The following is a 24,229-nucleotide window of genomic DNA, read 5'->3' as shown; positions in this document are numbered from 1 at the left end:
GAGAAACAAATTTGGAATAATATGAAACTTGGTTGGCCAAGTTGGTTATAATGTTTTCCTTATTCTATTTAGCAGTCTTTGATCAACTCCAGATTTAACTGTTAGAAAGTACACCCACTTTCTTAAATACGTCCCCAAGAATGGTTTGGTTTAAAGTAGTGAGGGGTTTTGACCTATTTGGGTTTGGTTCTGACTCAGACGTTGTATGGCAAACAATTAGTGTGCAACTAGAGACAGTAACTATGTATTTTCAGTGACTTGAAGTGTAGATTGCAGTAGAGGGGTGGGGATGAGGGGGAGTATTGAGGAGTGAACTTTTCCAGTTCAGGTGACTACAGTTACTTGAAACTTTGCTTCATTTGATGCTTAATTATTTGCTAAACTTTGAATTGAGAACTACAAGTGGCTGTGTACGGAAGGATGGTGTTTCCTAGCATTTTGTTGATATTACATACTGAAGTACATGCATAACAAGTCCCTGTCACCACCTGTATTGAGAATATTATCTGTAATCTTTGGACTTGTAAATATTATATGAGCATTTCCTTTTCCAGATATAGTAATAATAGGTAGTTGAAGTCATTTATGTCAGTAAAATAATGTCATTGCTGAATTAGAAAAGTTGATTAAGAAAGCCTCCGTGATTTAATCTTTATTGTTTATTTAATTTAAATCTGCCAAAATGAACATTGAGATTGAGAAAATGTGAAACTCCTTTTTAGCTTTATTGTTTCCACAATATGCTGCTTTTCATGTAACTTGCAAACAATAAAGGATATGCTATAAATGAGAACATTTCTTTAGTCACTGTTTCATTTGCCATACTCTCTACTGACAAAACTGCTTTGTTGGAACAGTTTAGACCAGAAATCTCCGATTACATCTCGGTTCAATTAGTGGCATAATGGCAATTTTTTTTAGTTAAAGCCATCGAGCAGATTGTTTGGGATGACTCTCCAGCACCATACTTTGGGGATGCTGCCCTTCACGTGAAAAATTAAACCAAGCCCCTAATTGCTTGTTTTATTGGTTGACACGGCCTATAAATATTTCATGGAAGTATTTAAGGAAGAGCACAGTTGTTACCAAATACTGACAATATTTCACCTCCAGTAACAACATTGTAACCACTGTGCTGCAGTATTACATCCAGTCTGTGCCACTCTTTGGAACTTCCCTTTAGTGCTATATTTGTCTACTCGCCATTTTTTTTTTACTTTTGCATAATTTATCCATTTCCTTTTTAAAGAATTCTTTTGATTCAACTTCTGATATTTCATGACGTGACAATCCTAGTTTTTTTTTTAAACGTCTCAACTGTTTTTTCTAAACTTTTAATTAGGCCGTCTTAAATTTATGCCCTCTATTTACCAATTCATCTATTTGTGGGAGTAAACTCTTGTTGGGATACCTCCTAACCCTTTGTTCTAAGGAAAATTCTGTCTTATAAAGTCATAGTCATACAGCACTGAAGCAGACCCTTTGATCCAACTCATCCATACCAACCAAGTTTCCCAAACTAAACTAGTTCAATTTGCTTGAATTTGGCCCATAAATTGAAGTCCACGTAGTGCAAATGTTACCATCTTTATAACACAGCACTTTCCAAAACTGAAGCAAAAACTGCAATAAGTTATTTAAAAGCCCTGTAAAGTACTTATTACCCTTTATAGTGAGTGCTGTAAAATCTGCATGAAGTTTGAATTCTACTGAGAGCATGCTATAGCAGACGTTATGCTGACTTAGATTTAGCATTGTTCATTGTATTTAGAAATGGTAAAATGTTAATATTTCTACCTGCATTTTGAGTGTGAAAGTAATCTTGCAATCTTACAGGTGAGGATGCTGTATAGCTTTGTGAAATTTTGATCTGCATATCTATTACAACTGATGTCCCATAGACAGATTCTGCATGCTAGGCGATAAGCTTCTTAACTATAGTTTCACATCATTTGTATCTTTGTAGTGATCCTTTTCTCTGCTGTCTCCGTTGACTTGATATAATTCCCAAAATAGGAATCTGTAAACTCAACATAGTATTCCAACTGCTTTTTATAGATTCATTATGTCTGCTTTCTTTTGTCCTCCCCGCACCTGTTTATAAAACCTCAGATCCTGTGTGTTTTAACCTTAGCAATTTGTTCTCATTTCTAAAGTATTATAAAGAGGTTTCTGTTCCTTTTCAGGTCTTGTAATTCAGTGTGCATCTGATCTTTATTATTTCACAAAATTCACTTATCATATATTTAAAAAATAACCAGCAATCACTTGCTCCGTCTACTAACCACCTAGGTCCTTCCGAGGTTGTTTATAGTTCTCCACAAAATTAGCCCCTCCTACTCTCCCTATTTCTAAGTCTTCAGAATTTGATGTCGTGCTTTCCATAACCAGTCATCTGGGGTGGCTATGTGCTCTCTAATTGGAAAAAATAAATGCACCTATGGCTTATAGCTCCACACAACAATCATGACACTCTGTGTCGAACGTTTCTAAGAGGTGTGTCCAAATGCCAATTCTTTTTCTTTGGTTCCTTCAGGCTTAAAGTTTTTATTGACACCATTTTTGCATATAATTTTATAGCAGTGAAAGAAAGTTCATTGTTTCATCCTTAAATTCTCTTGCTGCTGTCTTACATAAAGCGGTAAGGAGTGGCTCCCAAATTCTCTGAACCTTTTTGAAATACTTTTATGTCTTCATGTTGTCCTTCTACTACTTGTCCTGTCCTTGTCACCCAACAGTTCTAAAAAGTATACACTTTCTGACTGACACACACGTTGAAGACTCCAAATTCTTAAGAGGGAACGTGATGTTAATGAACTGCACTGTTTATATTTGATCACAAGTCGCATGAAATCTACCTGAATGGATTTGAATACTGATCTACCTCTAGCAACTGTCTTGGATTACATTTAATTAACAATGTAAATACTGAAAATAAATCCACTCAGCTGTTCAAAATTTTACTTGATGTGCTTTTAAATATTTTGATTCAGTCCTTACATGGTCTTAGGAAAAGCAATAGAATGATTATTTCTTTCCCACTAGTCTATTTTATTAGATTGCCAGTCAGCATCTTCAGTGAACAAATAAGTTAGCATTTCAGGATCTAGCTTCTCCACAAATGCTAACTGACCTGTTAAGTGTTTCCAGCATTTTCAGTTTTTGTTTGATTTCCAACATCTATATACATTGCTTTTTGTCGATTTCTAGCACAGGCATGTGTTTGAATATGTAATTTGGAGTAAAGCATGGGCTGTCTTGAATAGCTGTCATTGTAAACTCAGTTATGTGTTCCTCATAAACATAAGTCTTAAACTGGTTTCACGTTGATAAAAATAATGGCCTGCTGTACACTCTATACAGTCAACTAAACTTACACAAAGTCTGCTGTAACACAAAAACAGAGCAGCTTTTGCAATCACCTTTAAAAATCTGGTTTGAAGAGCTGATGACTCAAGTGGTCCAACTCTGCTCAAAATGTTCACCTACCAAGCTCGGGTTAAGATAACAATTCCATTTAAATTATGACCTGGATTTTGTGATCATTGGCAAAGAAGTACTGCTAACCTCAAAAATATGCCTATTAAGATCTAGTGATTTCTGTGACATGCTATCCCCTTGTCTTAATGGCAGTTTAAATCTTGTCACATCAAGGAAATGCCTTAGCATCCAGTGGCAATGATGATAGCATGTGAGTCCTTACTCAAATCACTGAAATAATCATGCACGACAAACCAGGAAGTGAAAACATTTATTTCAATAACTGAAAATTAATTTATGGTTGTATTAAGATGGAAACTAAAAGAACCAATTTGTGGGTAACTGCATAATGCACTCTGGAGGACTGTAGGCTCCATGATAACACTTTCTGGATTTCCGTGTTATTATGCACATGCTGATCTCCTGAAGATGCTGCCAATTAGACTGGAATAACATTGGAAAACACTGAGGCTTGCTGTCTTAACCATGGTTGAATTTGAATTAAGGTATCTCATAATTATAACTGTACTGTCTACCAGCACTGCTTGGTAAAGAGAGTAAATGTGTTTTGCTTCTAAAATGGGCACTTAATGAAGTTTTGTTGTAAATTGAGAGTGTCGTAGAAGTTCATCTGTATTATTTGAAGGCAACTTTTTAAATACTATCTAGCTATATTGCACCAAAAGAAAAAGTCCATGAGACAAATAAGTTATTTCACAAACAGGCAATAATCATCTGTTGCCCATGCAAAGAAACAAGTAGTTTGTGATCTCTATGCTGACAGGGCTTTAACGTAAGTAGTAAAACCATAGGTGATTCACCTGGTTTTGGAGATTTAATACAGCAATAATTGAATGAGTCAAGTTTAATTTTTTGATTATTTCTTTGCAAAGATAATTTGACAATTCCAAAGGTGATGTATAAACTAATTGTAGTTGTGGTGGATTTCACAAGAACATGTGAAGTGCCATTATACCCAAATTTGCTCTATTTATCATTCTTCATTTTCTAATGATGTGAATTGATTCATTAAGATTTGCAGTATAATCAGATGAATTAAGAGCAGAAGTAGGCCATTCAGCCTTTCAAGTCTGCTCTATCATTCAAAACAATTTGTTTCAAGTTCCTTTCTCCCTTCTACCTCCGATAACTATTGATTCTCTTGCCTAACAAGAATCTACCCACCTTTTACCTTAAAATATTCACAGATGCTGTGGCATGGCCCTCTGACAGAAAACAATTCTTCTTCTTGGTCCTAAAAGGGCAATTCCATAATTTTAAAACAGAGCCCCTAAATCTGAACTCTTTCAGAAGACGAAAGAAACACCATTCCCGTGTGTAGATAGATCTTTCCAGGTCCCTTTTCCAGCAAGGATGCTGGAAAATAACTAATTGGTAGAAAGAACCCTAGATTAAATTTTTCCCATTGAAGCAAATTTTAACACCTGTACAGCAACCAGAGGAGCAGTTGCATTGATTTGACAATAGAATGTCCTTTCTGCACACTGCTCATTGCTTTCAATTTTCTCTTTTCTCCCCCATTCCACATTTAAACCAAATTTTGGCTATTATATGAACTGAACCAGACAGGTTTTAAACTTTTGAGAAAGTAGAAATTCACTGTCCTGTCTCTTGACTTCAGTGCAATTGTAACCTGACGGTATAAGTTTGTTATAACAAGGTGCAGAGCTGGATGAACACAGCAGGCCGAGCAGGAAAGCTGACGTTTTGGGCCTAGGCCCTTCTTCAGAAAAATAAATATAAGTTTGTTGTTTAAGTTGGCTATTATTACAATCTGCAGTAAATTAATTATCCTTCTATACGGAAGGAATTAATTATGTGGTCTGAAAGGAACAAGGCATTAACGCCAGTAGACTTGTTTCTAATTCCATGTTCTTAGATGTATGCTGTGCTGAATCACTTGCAGTTCAATTGTTAATCATTTTATTTTCCTTGACTTGAACTACCTCATGCATCACATTGAGCTCTTACTCCTTTACGGTGGAGGATGCCTTGTAGAATATCAATTGGGAGGTCTGAGGAAGGGGAGATTGAAAAAGGAAATGAAAATAAATACTGATGTGAGAGTTAGACAGGATACTGTAATTGGCAGACATACCTGTATGGCAAATGCAAATCAACATACTAAAGTGTGATTTAGTATATTTTCATTTTCAGAATATGAAAATACAATTGGTGATTAATTTGCATGATTTTAAAGAGGGTAGGCAAGAGCAGAGATGCATAGGGTGTTTTTACAAAAATCTTTGTTTAACAACTTTTCCATCTTCGAGGTAAGAGAGAGGCAAGAGTGGACATTTGACCCTGGAAAATGAAGCTGGAGAAATAGTAATGGAGAACAAAGAAATGACAGAAGAACTGAACAGGTAGTTTGCATCAGTCTTTCATGGTAGAAGACATCAGTGGCATATCAGAACTTTGAGAGTCAGGGGACAGAGGTGTGTGTAGCAGCCCTTAGTAAGAAGGAGGTGCTGGGGAGGCTGAAAGATCTGAAGGTGAAATAAATCACCTGGACCAGATGAACTACACCCCAGAGTTTTGAAGGAGATAGCTGACAGGATTGTGGAAGCATTTGTGGTGACCTTGCATGAATCACTGCAGCCAGTGAGTGTCCTAGAAGACTGGAAAATGGCCAATATGAAAGCCTGCCTAAGAAAGGAGTGAGGCAGAAGACAAGAAATTGTATGCCAGTTGCCTGACCTTGGTCATTGATAAGATTTTAGAGTACATTATTAGGGTTGAGATTATGGAGTACTTGGAATTGCGTGGTAAAATAAGGCTGAGTCAACACAGCTTCCTCAAGGGAAGGTACTTGACAAATCTGTTAGAATTCTTTTGAGGTAATGAGCAAGTTAGACAGATAAGAGCCAAGGACATGATCTAATTGAATTTCCAAGAAGGCCTTTGACAAGGTATGTTAAGAGAGGTTGCTAAATAAGCTAAGGGCCCATGGTGTTCAGGGCAGGGTACTGGCATGGATCGAGGATTAGCTGACTGACACCAGCAGAGAGCAAGGATAAAGGAGTCTTTTTTTTTTTCAAGATAGCAGCCAGTAACTATTGGCTTTCTGCAGTATTGGGACCACAACTAATCACGCTATACATTAAGTATCTGGACAAAGGAACTAAGGGCGTTGTGGCTAAGTTTGCAAATACCACAAATGGGTGGAGAGACTAGTAGTGTTGAGGAAGTGGGGAGGCTGTAGAAGAACTTGGACAGGCTAGGAGAGTGGGCAAAGAAGTGCCAAATAGAATACAACTGTGGGAAAGTGTGAGGTTATGCACTTAGATTATTTACTAAATGGGGAAAGGCTTTAGAATTCTGAAGCACAAGGGACTTGGGAGTTCTAGTTCAGGATTCTCTTAAGGCTAACATATAGGTTCAGCTGGCAGTTAGGAAGGCAAAAACAAAGTTAGCATTCATTTCGAGTGGGCTAGAATACAAGAACAGAGATGTTCTGCCAAGGCTATATAAGACTGTGGTCACACCACATTTAGAATATTGTGAGCAGTTTTGGGCTCTATATCTAAGGAAGAATGTACTGGCATCGGAAAGGGTCAAGAGGAGCTTTACAAGAATCTTCCCCGGGATGAAGGGCTTACCATATGAGGAATAGTTGAGTACTCTGGGTCTGTACTCGGTTAAGCTTAGAAAGATGAGGGGGGCATCTCATTGAAACTTAGAATATTGAAAGGCCAGCGTAAAGTGGACATGGAGAAGATGTTGCCCCCAGTAGGAGAGACTGGAACCTGAGCGCACTGCCTTAGAGTAAAGGGGTGATCTTTTAGAAGCGAGATGAGGAATTTCTTCAGCAAGAGGGTCATGAATCTGTGGGGCTCATTGTCGCGGAGGACTGTGGAGACTAAGTCATTGAGTGTATTTAATACAGAGGTTCTTGATTAGTAAGGGGATCAAGGGTTATGGGGAAAAGACAGGAGAATGGAGTTGAGAAACAGCTCGGCCATGTGGTGGACTCAGTGGGCTGAATGACCTAATTCAGCGCTTGTATTTTATGGTCTCATGGAACTCTGCGAAAATTAAGTGTGATTACATTAGATGAGGGCAGAGTTGGCTGGACTGGACTGAGAAAGTTTAGTATTTAGCAAAAGATGGTTGAAAAACAATGGCAGATATTTAAAGTGGCCAGTTAAAACCCAAGAACCCTGCTCCCCAAATAAGTTGATTCCTGATTTCTGATGCAAAAAATCTGCAATCAGGAACATTAATGGAATGTTGGCCCTTGTTTCTAAGCGATTGGAGTATAAGAGTAGAGATGTCTTTGTACATCTGTACAATGTGCCAGTGAGATCATGTCTGCAGTGTTGGGAGCAGTTTTAGTCCTCTTATTTAAGGAAGGATACTATTTCGTTGGAGGCAGTTCAGAGAAAGTTCACTAGGATGATCCCCATTATGGAGGGATTATCTAATGAGCAAAGGCTCAACAGGTTGGGACTCTACTTACTGGATTTTAGAAGAATGAGAGACAAACTCTTTGAAACAATAGGATTCTTAAGTGGCTTCCCTTCCTGGAAGTATCTAAGACCAGTGGGCGCAGTCCTAGAATTAAGTGGTGCCAATTTAAGACTGCGAGGAGGAGGAATTTCTTCTGAGGGTTGTGTGTCTTGCGAACTCCTTGCCAAAGAGAACTGAGGGCGGAGTCCTTATGTATATTTAAGGCTGAGATTGATTCCCCTGCTGATCAAGAATCTATGATTATGTGGTAAGAACAGGAACATAGCATTTAGGAGTCACAGATCAGCCATGATTCTATTGAATGGCGGAGCAGGCTTAAGGGGCCGAATAGTCTCATCTTGTTCTTTTTTTTAATGGTCTTGTATGTCAATGCCCTGCTTGTCAACCTTTTATCTAGTATTCAAATTTCTCCACTAATTTCAACTAAATTGTAGTATGGATACTATTGTCAAAAGCCTTCAGGTGTACCATTACTATGACACTACTTCATGAATTCATCAGGAATCAGACTTCTCCAATCCAAAGTGTACATATTGACCAAAATAATCAGTTAATTTTAAATTTTGTGTGTTTTGGAAGAGTACATGGAGTTCTTGACCCCATCCTTCCTTCCTTGTTACAAGCATATTGATGTTGAGCTTTACTTTTCTCCTCACACAGGAAATGTCGTCATCATGAAGCCTACATAATATCCTGCTCTAGAATACTTGATGTACAAATGTTAATGTTGCATGACCCTATTGCTTAATAAAAACTATGTTAAGCCTATTGATATCATGCTATGTAGCTGAAAATGAATATCAAAGTGTAGATTTCATCATATCAAAAACATGGCAAACGGAAAGCCATTCCATTTCATCCTAACCCAAGTTGATCACATTTCTCCACAGAATTGCCTTTATCACAAAAATCTCTTAAGTGAGTTTGTTTAATAATGACATAATTCTGAGTGTTAATGTTTTATAGTAAAGAAGAAATCTGCTTCTTTTTGTTAAAATGTGAGGGTACATTCACTGATTCTATTCTCAGTAAGGAACTAACCTTGAAGAAAATACCAGTCAAAAGTACAGAAGGCAACAACACTGTCTTTATGATGGACTCCCATCAAGCATGAAAAACAATTTAATTTATTTCTAGTGAATTTACTTTTTAATTTAATTAAGGTGAGGAAGTTCACAGTTTTGATTCTTGCATCTCCCTTTCCCTCATGTTAATTGAAAGTATTGATTTATACTGCGATCCAGGTCTTTAAGCATCAGCAATTCCCTGGTACTTCACATAGCTGGTTCATCTTTATGAGCCCAGATATAGGTATAGAATGATAAATTGCCCAGGGATAGGGTGAGCATCATCATCAAGATTCATTTTGCTCCATCTAATGTCTGCATATAGACCATCTCCAGTAGGAATGGGAATTCTGACTTCTAGCCCTCCTCTTTCCCCTCCCTGCCCCCACCCCAAGAATCATTAAAATCAATTCCATAACCTTTAGGTGCTTGCCTAACTCCATAGAGATCAGGGATTGAATAAAAAGAAAACGCTACAGATGCTGCAAATCAGAAGTTGAAAACAGAAGAGACTGGAAAAACCCAAGCACTGAGAATCATACAACTCGGGAGGAAACCATTGCTCATTGTATCTATGCTAACCCTTCAAAAAACAGAAAACAAAATAATACCACTCCCCTGCTCTTTCCCCACATTTCTGTTTTTCCTTTCCGTGGATTTGTCCAGTTTCCCTTTTGAAAGTTATTACTGAATCTGTTTCCATCACCCATTTTAGAGGAAAGTGGTTGTTACGTCTTATAGTTAGTATGAGACATGAGGGCCTAAAGATCTCTTACTCCATCTTGCCCTATAATCCATTAAAACATGTTCCTGTTTGCTTTCTATTATGGTCTAATGTTTGTATATACCAGTTGTCCATGAAATCCCAAGTTCATATCAGGAACACATTTTAGGTTCTAACAACTTGCTGTGTTTTTTTTAAACGTTCCTTACTTTATTTGTCTTAAATCTGTGTCATCTGGTTGACCGTGCTGCCACTGGAGCAGATTATTCTTACTTTCTCTGAACATTAGTCATTAATTATTTAATAGATGAATTCAAATTATTTAACCCCTAAGGATAATGATTCCAGCTTTTCTAAACTCCTTGGAACTCTCATCATGTATCCATGATGCCATTCTGGTAAGTTTCATCTGCAGACTTTCCAAGGTCTTAATATCATTTGTTAGAAGGAGAAGTGGTAGAAGAAGAGACTGTTTAAATTTGGATGGCTAATGAAGTGAACAGCTTAAAACTTGAATTGCCCAGCTTCTTGAGTGTTGTTAGAGCCATACTCCTCATGCAAGTGGAGACTATACCATACGTTTCTGATTTGTTTCTTTGTAAATGTTTTGGACAGGCATTGGGCAGTCAGGAAATAGGTTACTTTTCATCACGTCCACTCTCTGATCTGTTCTTGCAGCCATCATGTTAACTTCACTGATCCCATTAAATTTCTGATAATCCACTTAGTGTGGGATTAACTCAATAGCCTCCTTCCATGTCATCTATTTGGCTATAGTAAGGTAATTAATTGCCATAGAGAAACAATTGGACTCTACTCTTGATATTTTTTATATGGATGGTATTTAGTTTAGTGTCAACTCATAGGCTTGTTAACAAAATTAAATTGTGAGATTAAAGGAATAGTAACAGCATGGATACAAAATTAGCTCAGAGACACAAAACAACGGATAATGGTGGATTATTGTTTATCAGACCAGAGATAATATACAGTGGGTCAGTATGGGACCACTATTCTTTTCAATACATATTGATCACCAGGTTGTGGACATAGAGGGGATAATGTCAAAGTTTGCAGATGATGACACAAATCTTGCAAATGAAGTAGAGTGAGGGGAATAGTAGCAGACTACAGAAGTACATGGCTGAACTGGTGAAATGGAAAGATAAATGGCAGTTAAATTTAATGGAGAGAAGTATAAAGTGTGAAGGGAAATGTAAACTTTTTGAAATTAAAATGAGATACAGCAATATACATTAATGGTATGATTTTGAAAGTGGTTCAGGAGCAGAGATCTAGGGTTTCACAGACACAGATCTTTGAAGGTGACCGGACTGTTTGATGAGGCTGATTAAAGCATACCTGATTCTTGGCTTTATTAGATAGAAGCATAACCTACAAAAGCCAAGAAACTGTTTTAACACTTATAAATCTGTGTAATGTCTCGGCGAAAGAACTGTCAATTCTGGAAATTCTAAAGACCTACCCGAGTGTGCAAAGGGGTTAATGTTACTTTGTGTACAAATGGGCTATACTAATTAAATGTGCCAATAATGTATTGATATTGTTCAAAAGATTTATTTGAATCTGACCTTAACTATATTTTTAAAATTGTAGTATTATTATTCAAAGCAATCAGAACTGTGCTGGCAGTGGGAAAGGGGAAACTTGTACTTTAGTTTTCATCCTTTTGTTTATTGAACTTATTGATTAGAACTTTGTAAATAAAGGCACTCCCCACATTTTTTTTCTGATGAAGGGTCTAGGCCCGAAACGTCAGCCTCTCTGCTCCTGTGATGCTGCTTGGCCTGCTGTGTTCATCCAGCCCTGCACCTTGTTGTCTCGGATTCTCCAGCATCTGCAGTTCCTACTATCTCTCACTCCCCACATTTATCTGCTTCAGCTCTAGCCAGTCTCTATCACAGTTTTTGTGCAAAACCATTTATAATTTTTCTTGTTATTTCATGGCTCAAAGTTCACTGTTCTTTGTTATTTGACTAAGCAGTTTACTTTTGAATGCCATTGACTAAAGCTGTTTTGATGTCAAGATCACATAAATTGTAATTGTCATAAAAAGTCCGCATGCCCAATGTTACGATATAACTAAACCTTCATCTTGAAGCTTTTGATTGCCATATTTATGTTGTAGAACATGTATATTCAATCTACAAGAAAAGGAAAATGTTGAGACAGTACTGTAAAAGACTTCAGGACAGGTTACTAGAATGAGTGGAGAGGTGATAGAAGCAAGTTAAGGTGCATGGCTGCTGGAACTAACCCAGCTCCAAGAAAGCCTGTTGCCAACATATGCTGCAGGCCCGATGCCCTATGTGGCCAGCTTGTCATTTGGGGACTGGGAGTCCGTCAATCAAAGGTAATCAGTGCTTTAACAAGAAACTGGCCACAAAGGAATAGGAGGTGCACTGAGAGGCAGTGGAAACAAAACTGATGCCAGTAAAAATAGAGCAGTGCAGTAGTGTGCAGTATGTAATTATGAAAACTTCTAAATTATTGATCAAGGTATGTTGTATCGTACGTATGAAAATCTTTCTTAAAGTTCTTTGTAGAATTTTTTTTATTTGATGCGCTCATGTAGGTTTTAGCCAAGCTCTCTGCATTCCCTTATTTACAGAAAACTCCATGGACCCCTCACGCCTTGCCACCCTTTGTTTGTTTGTTTGTTTGTTTCTTCCTTCCTTTCTTTCTTTCTCACTTACAAACAACACAAATGTGAGCGCTCTCAACCCATAACACTCCATTCACACACTCAGCAACCCTCTTTCCATTCCTCCATTTCCTATCTTGGAGCTGATGTGTTGGTGTCTGTGAAGTAGAATTGCTAGCCCAGCTCTGAGCTAGAAGCTCTGTCTGCTTCTAGCTGAGTTCAGTTGGTGCACAAACGTCTCTGACATGTTTGAACCCACTGGTAAAACTGTTTTTTGTCATTAAACATCACTGTCTACCTCGTACTGTTTGGCAAATTTAATCCAGTGGCTCTAGGGCTGTCAAATAGCCTTGGCTTTATTCAGAGAATAAAATACAAGTTAAGATAAATTAGTGTGGATAGTCTCTTGTCATGGGGATTAGTTGAGATGTACTGATGATTGTACTTTTGAAGTCAAGTATATATGCTCAAGATGCAGAAAAAGAAGCAGGATTATGGGAAAAGAGCAAGTCAACACGCATAAAAGTGCCAAACTAGACAGGTTTAAAATGGGATCTTTCTATGCTGAAAACTTCCATGGTTCTGAAATAATTCCCATGAACAAGAAATTCTAAGGAGACGAAGAACTGCTGATTGCTAATTATAGCCTCAATAAATTAATAAACTTTAGTTGACGGGCTCCAACATAGACCCAGAGATTTCATTCAGGGTGAAAAAAGCAGATTTATAGATCTCTGCAGATTATCCAACTGTGTTGTGATGAGAATAGTATTGTAAAGAACATTTCCCAAATCCTGTAAAACGTCAAAATCCATGCTTGCCATTTCATAGAGTTCATGATCATCCCCTTCTGACATTTGAAGGCGTCTGTGTTCATTACTATATAAATACGATCTTAAAAGCTACTACAAGTGACAAATTTCTGCTTAAATTACTTCTGCTAACAATTTATTTTTCCTAAGAATTTGTTTATAGTTAGAAAGATTCCAGGAAGGGCAGTCACCGTGTAAATACGTCACATATGCTGAGCTACTGGATTCTTGCCAAGGCAGTAGAAATGAATCCCTTTGGTTTCAGTGTTCCTGTTCTGGTAACAGAAAAATCTTGCATATATTCTGCCTGATTGTGATCAAATGATTCCTGCTGGAAATGTATTGTCTGATTTGTAATCCACTATGGATAACATAATTTCAGGTGTGAGTGCTTGCTTTGAATCCTGTACTGGAACTTGCTAACTTTCTAGGCCTAACACTTTTTTGACTCCAGCTGGAGACTATAAACTGGGTCACTTTGAGAGGGAGGAAAGATAAAGACTATTATATTATGTCTCTTCTGTATTTTAAAAATAAATTTAAAAATAACTCCCTTCTTCCCACCTCTCCTCTAAATTATTGTTCCATGGTGGGGTTAAGTCTCATATTTCCTCACAATCGGACGCCTCAAATTAATTTATCGTTTTGTGCATCTGCAAATGTGTCAGCTTGCTAGTCTGCTGGGCACGAGTCGAGTCCTCACCTATTTGAATACCACTTATGCACTTCCAAGTAGGACTGTGTCTAATCTTGTTTATCCTTCAGGGCAAAGATAGCCTTGTTCATCACCTGGGATGTTTGATAGATACCACTTGGTACATAAAGTAATTCATAAATCTGATTTTGCCTGAAGGTTCTACTAAAATATGATTGGATACCGTAGGTAATTGAGTTTTGGACAAGTATGATGTCTTGGAATTCCCTCTGCTTTTGTTTTCTCCCTGCTTCTAAATATGTGCTTGTTCTCAGACGTCACACTTTTAATTGTCAGGTGCAGCAAACCTAAGCAAGCCTCTCACTAATCAGTCATTATCAAAACCACTCAGTAAAGCCTTCACATGCTTCCTTTAACCACTGTGGCAGCACATCTCAAACTCGAGATTCACTTAGATAAGCCAGCATTTTGACTACCTGACCATCCACCTGTGACTCTCTTAGTATGGTCTGGATCCTTAGTGTACCAGTTCTAAGGAGCACTCAGTGTCAGGTGTTTGGTTCTGCTATTTGAGTTTTTAGAAGCTTCTGAAGGTAGCTCAAGTGAAATTGTTTGAGCTTTTTTGTGTGATACTGGTACACAGTCCAAATCTTCTATGTGTAGAGCAGAGTGGAAAGAACTATTGTTCTATAAACTGTCAGTCTGATTGGCATACTTATTCTTATACATTCAAAATCTACCAAGCCTACACTTGCATTTGCAATTCTTTGTGTGCGTCTGGTTATTAGTATAGATATTGAGAGCAAGAGAGATGTACGTTGCTGAGATAAGTGAACTGCTAAGAATTCTAGTCATGGACTGAAACTTTTAGCTTAAGATAGGGCTTTGCTGAAGCAGTTAATTTAGTTTTTTTTTTCCACGCTAATTGTAAGGCTCAAGTAATTGCATGCGAAGAGGAGTAAATCCATACCGCACTGATGTCCAGCCCTGAGCTGGATTTGGTGCGTCGTCATTGGGAAACAGGAAATTGTAAACTTTGTCATTGGTGGCCTTTGCCTGGAGAAAACCTCCAGTTAAGCAGCTTCTCACCCCTCTCACCCACTCCAACCTCTCCCCCGCAGAACGTGCAGCCCTCCACTCCCTCCGCTCCAATCCCAACCTCACCATAAAACCTGCGGACAAGGGAGGCGCAGTTGTAGTATGGCACACTGACCTCTACATCGCCGAGGCCAGACGCCAACTCTCTGACACCACCTCCTACTGCCCCCTTGATCATGACCCCACCCCCGAGCACCAAACCATCATCTCCCAAACCATCCACAACCTCATCACCTCAGGTGACCTCCCACCCACGGCCTCCAACCTCATCGTTCCCCAACCCCGCACTGCCCGCTTCTATCTCTTTCCCAAAATCCACAAACCTGAATGCCCTGGTCGACCCATTGTCTCCGCCTGCTCCTGCCCCACCGAACTTATCTCCAACTATCTGGACTCCATTTTCTCCCCCTTGGTCCAGGAACTCCCTACCTACGTCCGTGACACTACCCACGCCCTCCACCTTCTCCAGAACTTCCAATTCCCCGGTCCCCAACACCTCATCTTTACCATGGACGTCCAGTCCCTATACACCTGCATTCCCCATACAGATGGCCTAAAGGCCCTCCGCTTCTTCCTGTCCGGCAGGCCCGACCAGTCCCCCTCCACTGACACCCTCATCCGCTTAACCAAACTCGTCCTCACCCTCAACAACTTCTCTTTCAATTCCTCCCACTTCCTACAGACAAAGGGGGTGGCCATGGGTACCCGCATGGGCCCAAGCTATGCCTGCCTCTTTGTAGGTTACGGGGAACAATCCCTCTTCTGTACCTACACTGGCCCTAAACCCCACCTCTTCCTCCGTTACATTGATGACTGTATCGGCGCCGCCTCGTGCTCCCACGAGGAGCTCGAACAGTTCATCCACTTCAACACCTTCCACCCCAACCTTAAGTTCACCTGGACCATCTCTAATACCTCTCTCTCCTTCCTGGACCTCTCTGTCTCCATCTCGGGCAACCACCTAGAAACCGATATTCATTTCAAGCCCTCCGACTCCCACAGCTACCTAGAATACACCTCTTCCCACCCACCTTCCTGCAAAAATGCCATCCCCTATTCCCAATTCCTCCGCCTCCGCTGCATCTGCTCCCACAATGAGGCATTCCACTCCCGTACATCTCAGATGTCCTCGTTTTTCAAGGACCGCAACATCCCCACCCTCGGTGGTCGAGAACGCTCTCAACCGTGTCTCCCACATTTCCCGCAACTCATCCCTCACACCCCGTCCCCACAATAACAACCAAAAAAGAATCCCCCTCGTCCTCACGTACCACCCCACCAACCTCCAGATCCAACGCATCATCCTCCGACACTTCCACCATCTGCAATCTGACCCCACCACCAAAGACATCTTTCCCTCCCCACCCTTATCTGCTTTCCGGAGGGACCACTCTCTCCGTGACTCCCTTGTCCGCTCCACACTCCCCTCCAGCCCCACCACATCCAGCACTTGTCCCTGCAACCGCAGGAAGTGCTACACCTGCCCCCATACCTCCTCCCTCACCCCCATCCCAGGCCCCAAGAAGACTTTCCACATTAAGCAGATGTTCACCTGCACATCTGCCAATGTGGTATACTGCATCCGCTGTACCCGTTGTGGCCTCCTCTACATCGGGGAAACCAAGCGGAGGCTCGGGGACTGCTTTGCAGAACACCTACGCTTGGTTCACAATAAACAACTGCACCTCCCAGTCGTGAACCATTTCAACTCCCCCTCCCATTCCTCAGACGACATGTCCATCCTGGGCCTCCTGCAGTGCCACAACGATGCCACCAGAAGGTTGCAGGAACAGCAACTCATATTCCACTTGGGAACCCTGCAGCCCAATGGTATCAATGTGGATTTCACAAGCTTCAAAATCTCCCCTCCCCCTACCGCATCCCAAAACCAGCCCAGCTCGTCCCTGCCTCCCTAACCTGTTCTTCCTCCCACCTATCCCCTCCTCCCACCTCAAGCCGCACCCCCATCTCCTACCTACTAACCTCATCCCGCCCCCTTGACCTGTCCGTCCTCCCTGGACTGACCTATCCCCTCCCTAACTCCCCACCTACACTCACCTTTACTGGCTCCATCCCCACCTCTTCCACCTGTCTGTTTCCTCTCCACCTATCTTCTCCTCTATCTTCACCTATCTATCCACCTTCCCCTCTCTCCCTATTTATTTCAGAACCCCCTTCCCCTCCCCCATTTCCGATGAAGGGTCTAGGCCCGAAACGTCAGCCTCTTTGCTCCTATGATGCTGCTTGGCCTGCTGTGTTCATCCAGCTCTGCACCTTGTTGTCTCACCCATGCTAAATATGATTTACAGGATTTGCCAGGATTACCATTGTGTGAACTATTGGAGAGCACGGTGGAGAAAAACATGCCAAAGAGGGATGACATTTGAATGCAACCCCTCTTAACTCTAATAGTGACTTAGAATGGGTCAGAGAACCTTCCTTATTCAAGAAAAATGGGAGCATGCCTGTGTGTAATTTTCAAAACGTCTTTCCCCATTGCTCTCGCAATTGACAATGCTACAAAGACATTGGCCAGATCAATAAACATTGTATAGAATTCCATGTCCTCTTGGTATTCTTTTGGAGCTGTCTTACTGAAAACACCATTTCATTCACCTTTTCAGAAACTGCATTGACTCTCTGGCAGCAGATCATGGTCGAAATTTTGCAGTAAGCAGTTTAGAAGGATGTGGGTGCAAGTTTTTTTTTCTAGCAATAGAGAGGAATGAGATTCTTCAATAATTATTGCAAAATTGGCAAATTCCTTTCGACTTGCACAAGTGGGCAATCTTTGTTTTCTCATGAGATGGTTCCTTGCTCCCCTAAAGACTGAACACTCGACGTTTCCATCGGTACTGAATCCCACTCTCAGCTCTTCTACGTCACTGAGAGATTACTGCAATTATCAGCCTCGCTGTGGGGTCACTGTGCACTATGCATGGCCTCAGCTGTTTATGTGCAGTTATGTGGTTACAGCTCCCAATGTTTCCACGCCTGCCTCTATGCCACTCTCCCATTGCCACAGTACTCGTACTCCCAGAGTGATTCGTAAGCAGCGAGTCTCCATCAGTGTTCTCAGTAAATGCAGTTTGCAGATTATACACAAAAGCTCTACTTTTATCAGTCATAACCCCACCAGTCAATATATTTGCTCACGAAATTTTTAGGAAAGCCAGAAACCTTTTTGTAAGAATATTCTACTTGCTATAGCAAATTTATATTTGAGGTAAGGACCGGTTTCAGTTCCTAGTATTTGGTATTTGGATTGTTATCTCCACTTGGGGTCATTAGCTAGATGTCCAAGCAGAGTTGAAGAAAAAAGTGGAAATGAAGTTCCATGGGACATTTGTCCTCCTCCCCCTCATGGAATGTTGTCAGGCGAACAAAGACTCTTTTTGTTTGAACTACACGCTATTGAACTGTACTAGTCTAATAAAAACACGAATTTTCGTAGGAAAAAGCTACACATCAGTTATCCCGATAACATAGGAACTACAGTACTGGAAAAATCAAAAAGTTATATTTTGGCTCGAAGTGAACATTTTGTGATAAAACTGACATTGGGAAATTGGGGCAACTTTTTTTTTCTCGAGTTTTTTTGCGATTGTGTGACGGTTGCAGCACCACCGCTTGGCTGTCTGATAAGCTCAGTGGAGGAAGTGCGCTACACTTTGTGAAGCAGCTGACCAGGAAACCAGAGCCGGATAAATAGTGAGATCAGTGTGGACTTTCTACACTGTCCAACGGTCGAGGGACGCTCACAATAACTGAGAGCGGAACAGGAGCGGATAGATTAGGAAGAAAGAATTACGGATTCTACCAATGCAATCTCCAAGAAGCTTCAGAATGAACCAATGACCCATGTGATTTGTCCGGAATTCGACGCGTTTTCCAGGTTGGAACTGCAACACACAGCCAGAGGCAGCACCATGAGAACTACAGCTCAGGGCTGAGGATATCCGAAAACCTGGTCGCTTTACAATCTGACAGCCATGCTCTTGAGTTTCGCTTGCACTCCGTAGGACAAAATAATCAGGTCCACCCCCGACACCCAGACGGCGTATGCTAGTCCTTTAGGTTAACTCCTTCAACCGATTTGAGCTCCAGTTCTACAAAACATTAACGACCTCGGATTTGATTTTAACATTTTAAATGGGTTCGTTTTTTGAGGTTCATTGTGAAATTAAGGATAGCTCTCTTTAAATATATGTACCCAAAGCTAAATGTCTAGATGACTCTGGACGCTATCTTAAGTGAAGGCAAGGCAGAAGTGGGGAGCTGGTGTTCTTGCTGTGGCATGAAGATGACCCCTTACTTCTCAGAAAATGCGGTTATTTCACAGAATGAAATCAACCTTCTGTAAGTACAAATAAACTATACTGTAATTTGATATTGTACAATAATTTCAACCACATATAAAGAGTGTACTAACTGTATGGAGCACCTAGTAACTTAGTACTTTCACTATACATCTTTTTCAAAGAGCTGTTATTTACAGCATTAAACTTGTATCTCTGTGTTGAATAACACAAATCTGCTGGTTTGGCTTTCTTCCACACTTGCAGTAAATGTTGCAATCATATTGATGTCTTTTCACTTAAGTATTATATGAAATATTAATGAGTGAGCAATGTTGTGGGAAATTGAATCTGTTTTTCCAGAATAAGAAGCAGAATTAGGCCATTTGGCCCATTGAGCCCGCTCTGCCATTTGATCATAGCTGCTATGATTCTCAATCCCGTTCTGCCTTCTCCCCAAATCGTTTGACTCCCTTTTCTAATCAATAATCTGTCTGTCTCTGTCTTTTAAATAAAAATTCTGCTTCCCTATCCATGCTGTCCTGAATTTGGGTAAAATTTGCACACTTGGCATTAATGCTGCTTCTTACATTGATCTGCCAGGCAGAGCAGTTGAGTGATTGAAGAATTGGCTTTTCCTTTTCCTGGCTAAGTGAGGAAACTTTTTGTCCTATCCCTCACCAGTGAACATTTTAATCAATCTTCGGTGTATGTGCCTGCAGTGGAATTCAGATATTCTGAGTACTTGTCCAAAACTAGTCAATGTTGAGTGACAAAGAATTGATGTGTTTCAGGCCCTTATGATTTCCCAAAATCTTTCACAGACATTTTAAATACTTCATAAGCACTGTTATTTTGTAGGTGTTTAGCCAATCTGTACTAGAGAGGTGTCACAATTAATGAAAGGACAAAGTTCAATTCCCATTTAATTTTTGGTGGTTGAGGAAAGAATACAGTCAGAACATTGCAAGAGCTCATAACTGATGATAAAATGAAATAATATCATAGAATCCCTACAGTGTGGGAACAGGCCAATCAGCCCAACAAGTCCATACTGCCCCTCCAAAGTGCTTCCCACCCAGACCCACCCCCCTACCCTTGCCCTTTAACCCTGCATTTTCCATGGCTAATCCACCTAAATTACACACCCTGGACACTACAGGCAATTTAGCATGGCCAATCCACCTAACCTGCACATCTTTTGGACTGTGGGAGGAAACCCGAGCACCTGGAGGATACCCATGCAAACACGGGGAGCATGTGCAAACTCCACACAGACGGTCATTCAAGGGTGGAATTGAACCTGGGTCCCTGGCGCTGTGAGGCAGCAGTGCTAACCACTGAGCCACTGTGCCGCATTCTTGAATGTTTTAGTATCATTGTTACTAGGAGGGCAATTTTGTACTGATTCACACTTCATCTGAAAGTCATCAGACCTTCAATTGTTCCATTTGTTCAGGGTGTCCCAAATTGGGAGTTAGTACTCCAAGTGGGGCTGCTAGTCAAATTTTGGAGTCATAAGTTCAGAGGCAGTATTGGCTGCTGTATAATTCTGCTCTGAATCTCCCACATTCTCCCACCTGTACCCTCTGTCCTGAGAGGGTCATGACAATTTCCAAGGGTCAAAATGAAGTCCCAGTCAGAGAAAATTTGGGAAGCACTGTATTTGTGACTTAGTTGTGGGCCTTGCCTCGGTGGTAGCAATCTTGCCACTGTGTGAGATCGTGCATAATCTAGGCTGTAGTGTGAGAGAGAGAGATAACAAGGTATAGAGCTGGATGAACACAGGCCAAGCAGCATCAGAGGAGCAGGAAAGCTGATGTTTTGGGTCTGGACCCTTCTTCAGAAATGGGGGAGGGGAAGGGGACTCTGAAATAAGTAGAGAAGAGGGGGAGGCGGATGGAAGATGGATAAAGGAACAGATAGGTGTAGAGGAGACAGACAGGTCAAAGAGGTGGGGATGGAGCCAGTAAAGGTGAGTGTAGGTGGGGAGTTAGGGTGGGGAGTTAGGGTGGGGATAGGTCAGTCCAGGGAGGACGGACAGGTCAAGGAGATGGGATGAGGCTGGTAGGTAGGAGGTGGGGGTTGGGCTTGAGGTGGAAGAAGTGGATAGGTGGGAGGAAGGACGGACAGGTTAGGGAGGCAGGGACGAGCTGGGCTGGTTTTGGGATGCGGTCAGAGGAGGGGAGATTTTGAAGCTTGTGAAGTCCACATTGATACCATTGGGCTGCAGAGTTCCCAAGCGAAATATGAGGTGCTGTTCCTGCAACTTTCGGGTGGCATCGTTGTGGCACTGGAGGAGGCCCCGGATGGACATGTCATCCAAGGAGTGGGAGGGGAAGTTGAAATGGTTAATGACTGGGGGGTGCAGTCATTTGTCGCGAACCGAGCGTAGGTTCTCCACAAAGCGGTCTCCAAGCCTCCGCTTGCTTTCCCCGATGTAGGGGAGGCCACATCAGGAACAGCGAATACAGTATACCACTTTAGCAGATGTGCAGGTGAACATCTGCTTGATGTGGAAGGTCTTCTTGGGGCTTGGGATGCGTGTGAGGGGGGAGGTGTAGGGGCAGGTGTAGCACTTCCTGTGGTTGCAGGGAAAAGTGCCGGGGGTGATGGGGCTGGTGGGGAGTGTGGAGCGGACAAGTGAGTCATGGAGAGAGTGGTCCCTCCGGAAAACAGATAAGGGTGGGGAGGGAAAAATATCTTTGGTAGTGGGGTCAGATTGCAGATGGCAGAAGTGCTGGAGGATGATGCATTGGATCCGGAGGTTGGTGGGGTGGTACGTGAGGATGAGGGGGATTCTTTTTTGGTTGTTGTTGCGGGGAGGAGCTGTGAGGGATGAGATGCGAGAGACACGGTCGAGGGAGTTTTTGACCACTGGAGGGGAAGTTGCGGTCCTTGAAAAACGAGGACAGGCTTCTTTCCTGTTGGAGCTGACAGCTTTTCATATTATATAAAGAAACACAGTCTGTGGCCTGACTACTGTTTCTCTGTCAACATAAATAAATCTTGTGTTATTTTTTTAAAAATAAAACCACTTTATTTAAGAAACCCCTTACTACGACTTTATCTTGTCATGAGGCTGCAACCTTAAAATTACTGGGATCTGGCTAGGTGCAAATTGACAGACTTGTTTGTTGCTTGCAATGTAAACTGACTACCTCAGTGTTTAGAGACAACAAGGTGCAGGGCTGGATGAACACAGCAGGCCAAGCAGCATCATAGGAGCAGAGAGGCTGACGTTTCGGGCCTAGACCCTTCATCAGAAAAGGGTCTCCAGCATCTGCAGTTCCTACTATCTCTACCTCAGTGTTTAATTGGCTGTGAAGTGTTTCAGCAAAGTATCTTTTGATTTGTCTGTCTTGTGTGCTCTGACTGTTTTGCTTGCTAACTCTGGTTCTCTCATTCTCTTGTTTCAATCCACATTGGTAAATTTTAATTTTCATGATTTAGCTGTTTTTGTACAATACATTCTCAAATGCATGGTACCTGCTGTGTAAGTCCACCTCCCACTAGAATTAAGCTGGCTGCGATTCATGAAAGCTTGGGTCTGTTCTTTCGAAATATTAATGTAGCATAAATGCAACTTTATCTCATGCTAGTTTTATGCTACACCCTGCAGTATTTGGTATGCTTTACACTGTTATCCTTGTTGATGCTTATACAAGATTACTTTGCAAAAATGAATTGGTATGCCTGTAATTCCTCCAGTTCTTTTTGCTTTGAGTCTCAATTTACTGGCCTTGATCTGCACCAACATATCAAAATGGTAAGCTTTATTAAGCCATCTAACTTTTTTCAATTTTTTTCGACTTTATGAATTTTATATAGCAACGAAGAGGGTAAATGTGGGGTTATGAGGATAGGGTTGAGGGGATGGGTCTGGCAAAGAAAATCTTTGGAGGGTTGGTACAGGCTCAATAGGCCGAATGGCCTCTAAACGTCAGCTTCTATTGCAAATGAGAAATCAGTTGACACACAAGGGAAAGCTCGTTCTGCATCTGGTAATCTCAGAAGGGCATATACTTGGAATAAAAGTAACTGATGCAGGTTATGTTGCGAGGTTTTAATTGTATTGAAAATGGCTGTGACCCTGTTTTTTTTTTTTAGTTCATGCTTTGAAATTGCGGGCATCTGTGAAGGGTATCGGATAAACATCGAAAACTTGTCACACACTTGAAATTGATTTTTAATCTTTATCCCCTTTTAAAGACTGATTTTGGAACTACGCTCTCCTCCTTGCAGGTTGACCAGGAGGCCAGAAGTTCAGTCTTATTTGACAACTATATTTGTCACTGTTCCTCTCCTGTTTTGTAAAGATGTTTGTATGATTTAGCAAGGAAGTGTTTCTATATTGATTTTTCATTTTAATGTATTGCCAAATAAACACTTCTAATGAAAATAAATTTTGGAACGGTTTGCTGTATTCAAAGCTGATCTGAACTGTCTGTGGGAGCAACTGTTGAAGCATAACTGTTGTGTTGCAGTATGTTTTGACTGGCCTCCATTGTGCTGCTTACACATCATTGGGGAAATTCTGCATAGGTTGTGCAGAGTTCATGGTGACACCAATGTTCTGGATATTTTCTAATCATCCTGTTTAGAGCTGTTATTACACAGGAGAAGGTGGCATTGAAACAAGCCTCCTGGCTCAGAAGTGGAGACATTACCTTTCTACAACAGGGGCTCTTAAAACCCGGTGTTGTAAGTGCATATGCTTAATTACAAGCATTGTTTATTCACTGTGGCAAATATCCTCTTGACAGTAACAACTTATATTTATGTAGTACCATTAATATAAAATGTCCCAAAACACTTCTTGACATTTGACACTGAGCCATGCATAGTGATTGACTAAACTAATATCAAAGGTAACAAGGTGCAAGGCTGGATGAACACAGCAGGCCAAGCAGCATCATAGGAGCAGAGAGGCTGA

General features: G+C 41.0%; 1 protein-coding gene across 6 annotated transcripts in view; it reads left to right on the top strand.

Annotated features, from left to right (window-relative positions):
• Positions 1–24,229, top strand: part of ssh2a (slingshot protein phosphatase 2a) — a 154,616-nt gene that overhangs the window by 59,106 nt on the left and 71,281 nt on the right. For 2 of the 6 annotated variants that reach the window (XM_048612552.1, XM_048612551.1), the window contains exon 1: positions 18,671–19,354. The exons of the other annotated variants lie outside the window; for them this stretch is intronic. In XM_048612552.1, the coding sequence (XP_048468509.1) occupies positions 19,227–19,354 (128 nt within the window). In that variant the 5' untranslated portion in view covers positions 18,671–19,226. Of the gene's footprint in view, positions 1–18,670; positions 19,355–24,229 lie in introns of those variants that run through there. 6 annotated transcript variants of the gene reach the window in all.

Source organism: Rhincodon typus, chromosome 26 (genome assembly GCF_021869965.1).
Source record: "Rhincodon typus isolate 14 chromosome 26, sRhiTyp1.1, whole genome shotgun sequence".
In the NCBI taxonomy this organism is placed as follows: Eukaryota; Metazoa; Chordata; class Chondrichthyes; order Orectolobiformes; family Rhincodontidae; genus Rhincodon; species Rhincodon typus.
The sequence above is the reverse complement of the archived record's forward strand: the minus strand, read 5'-3'. Positions and strand labels throughout refer to the sequence as shown.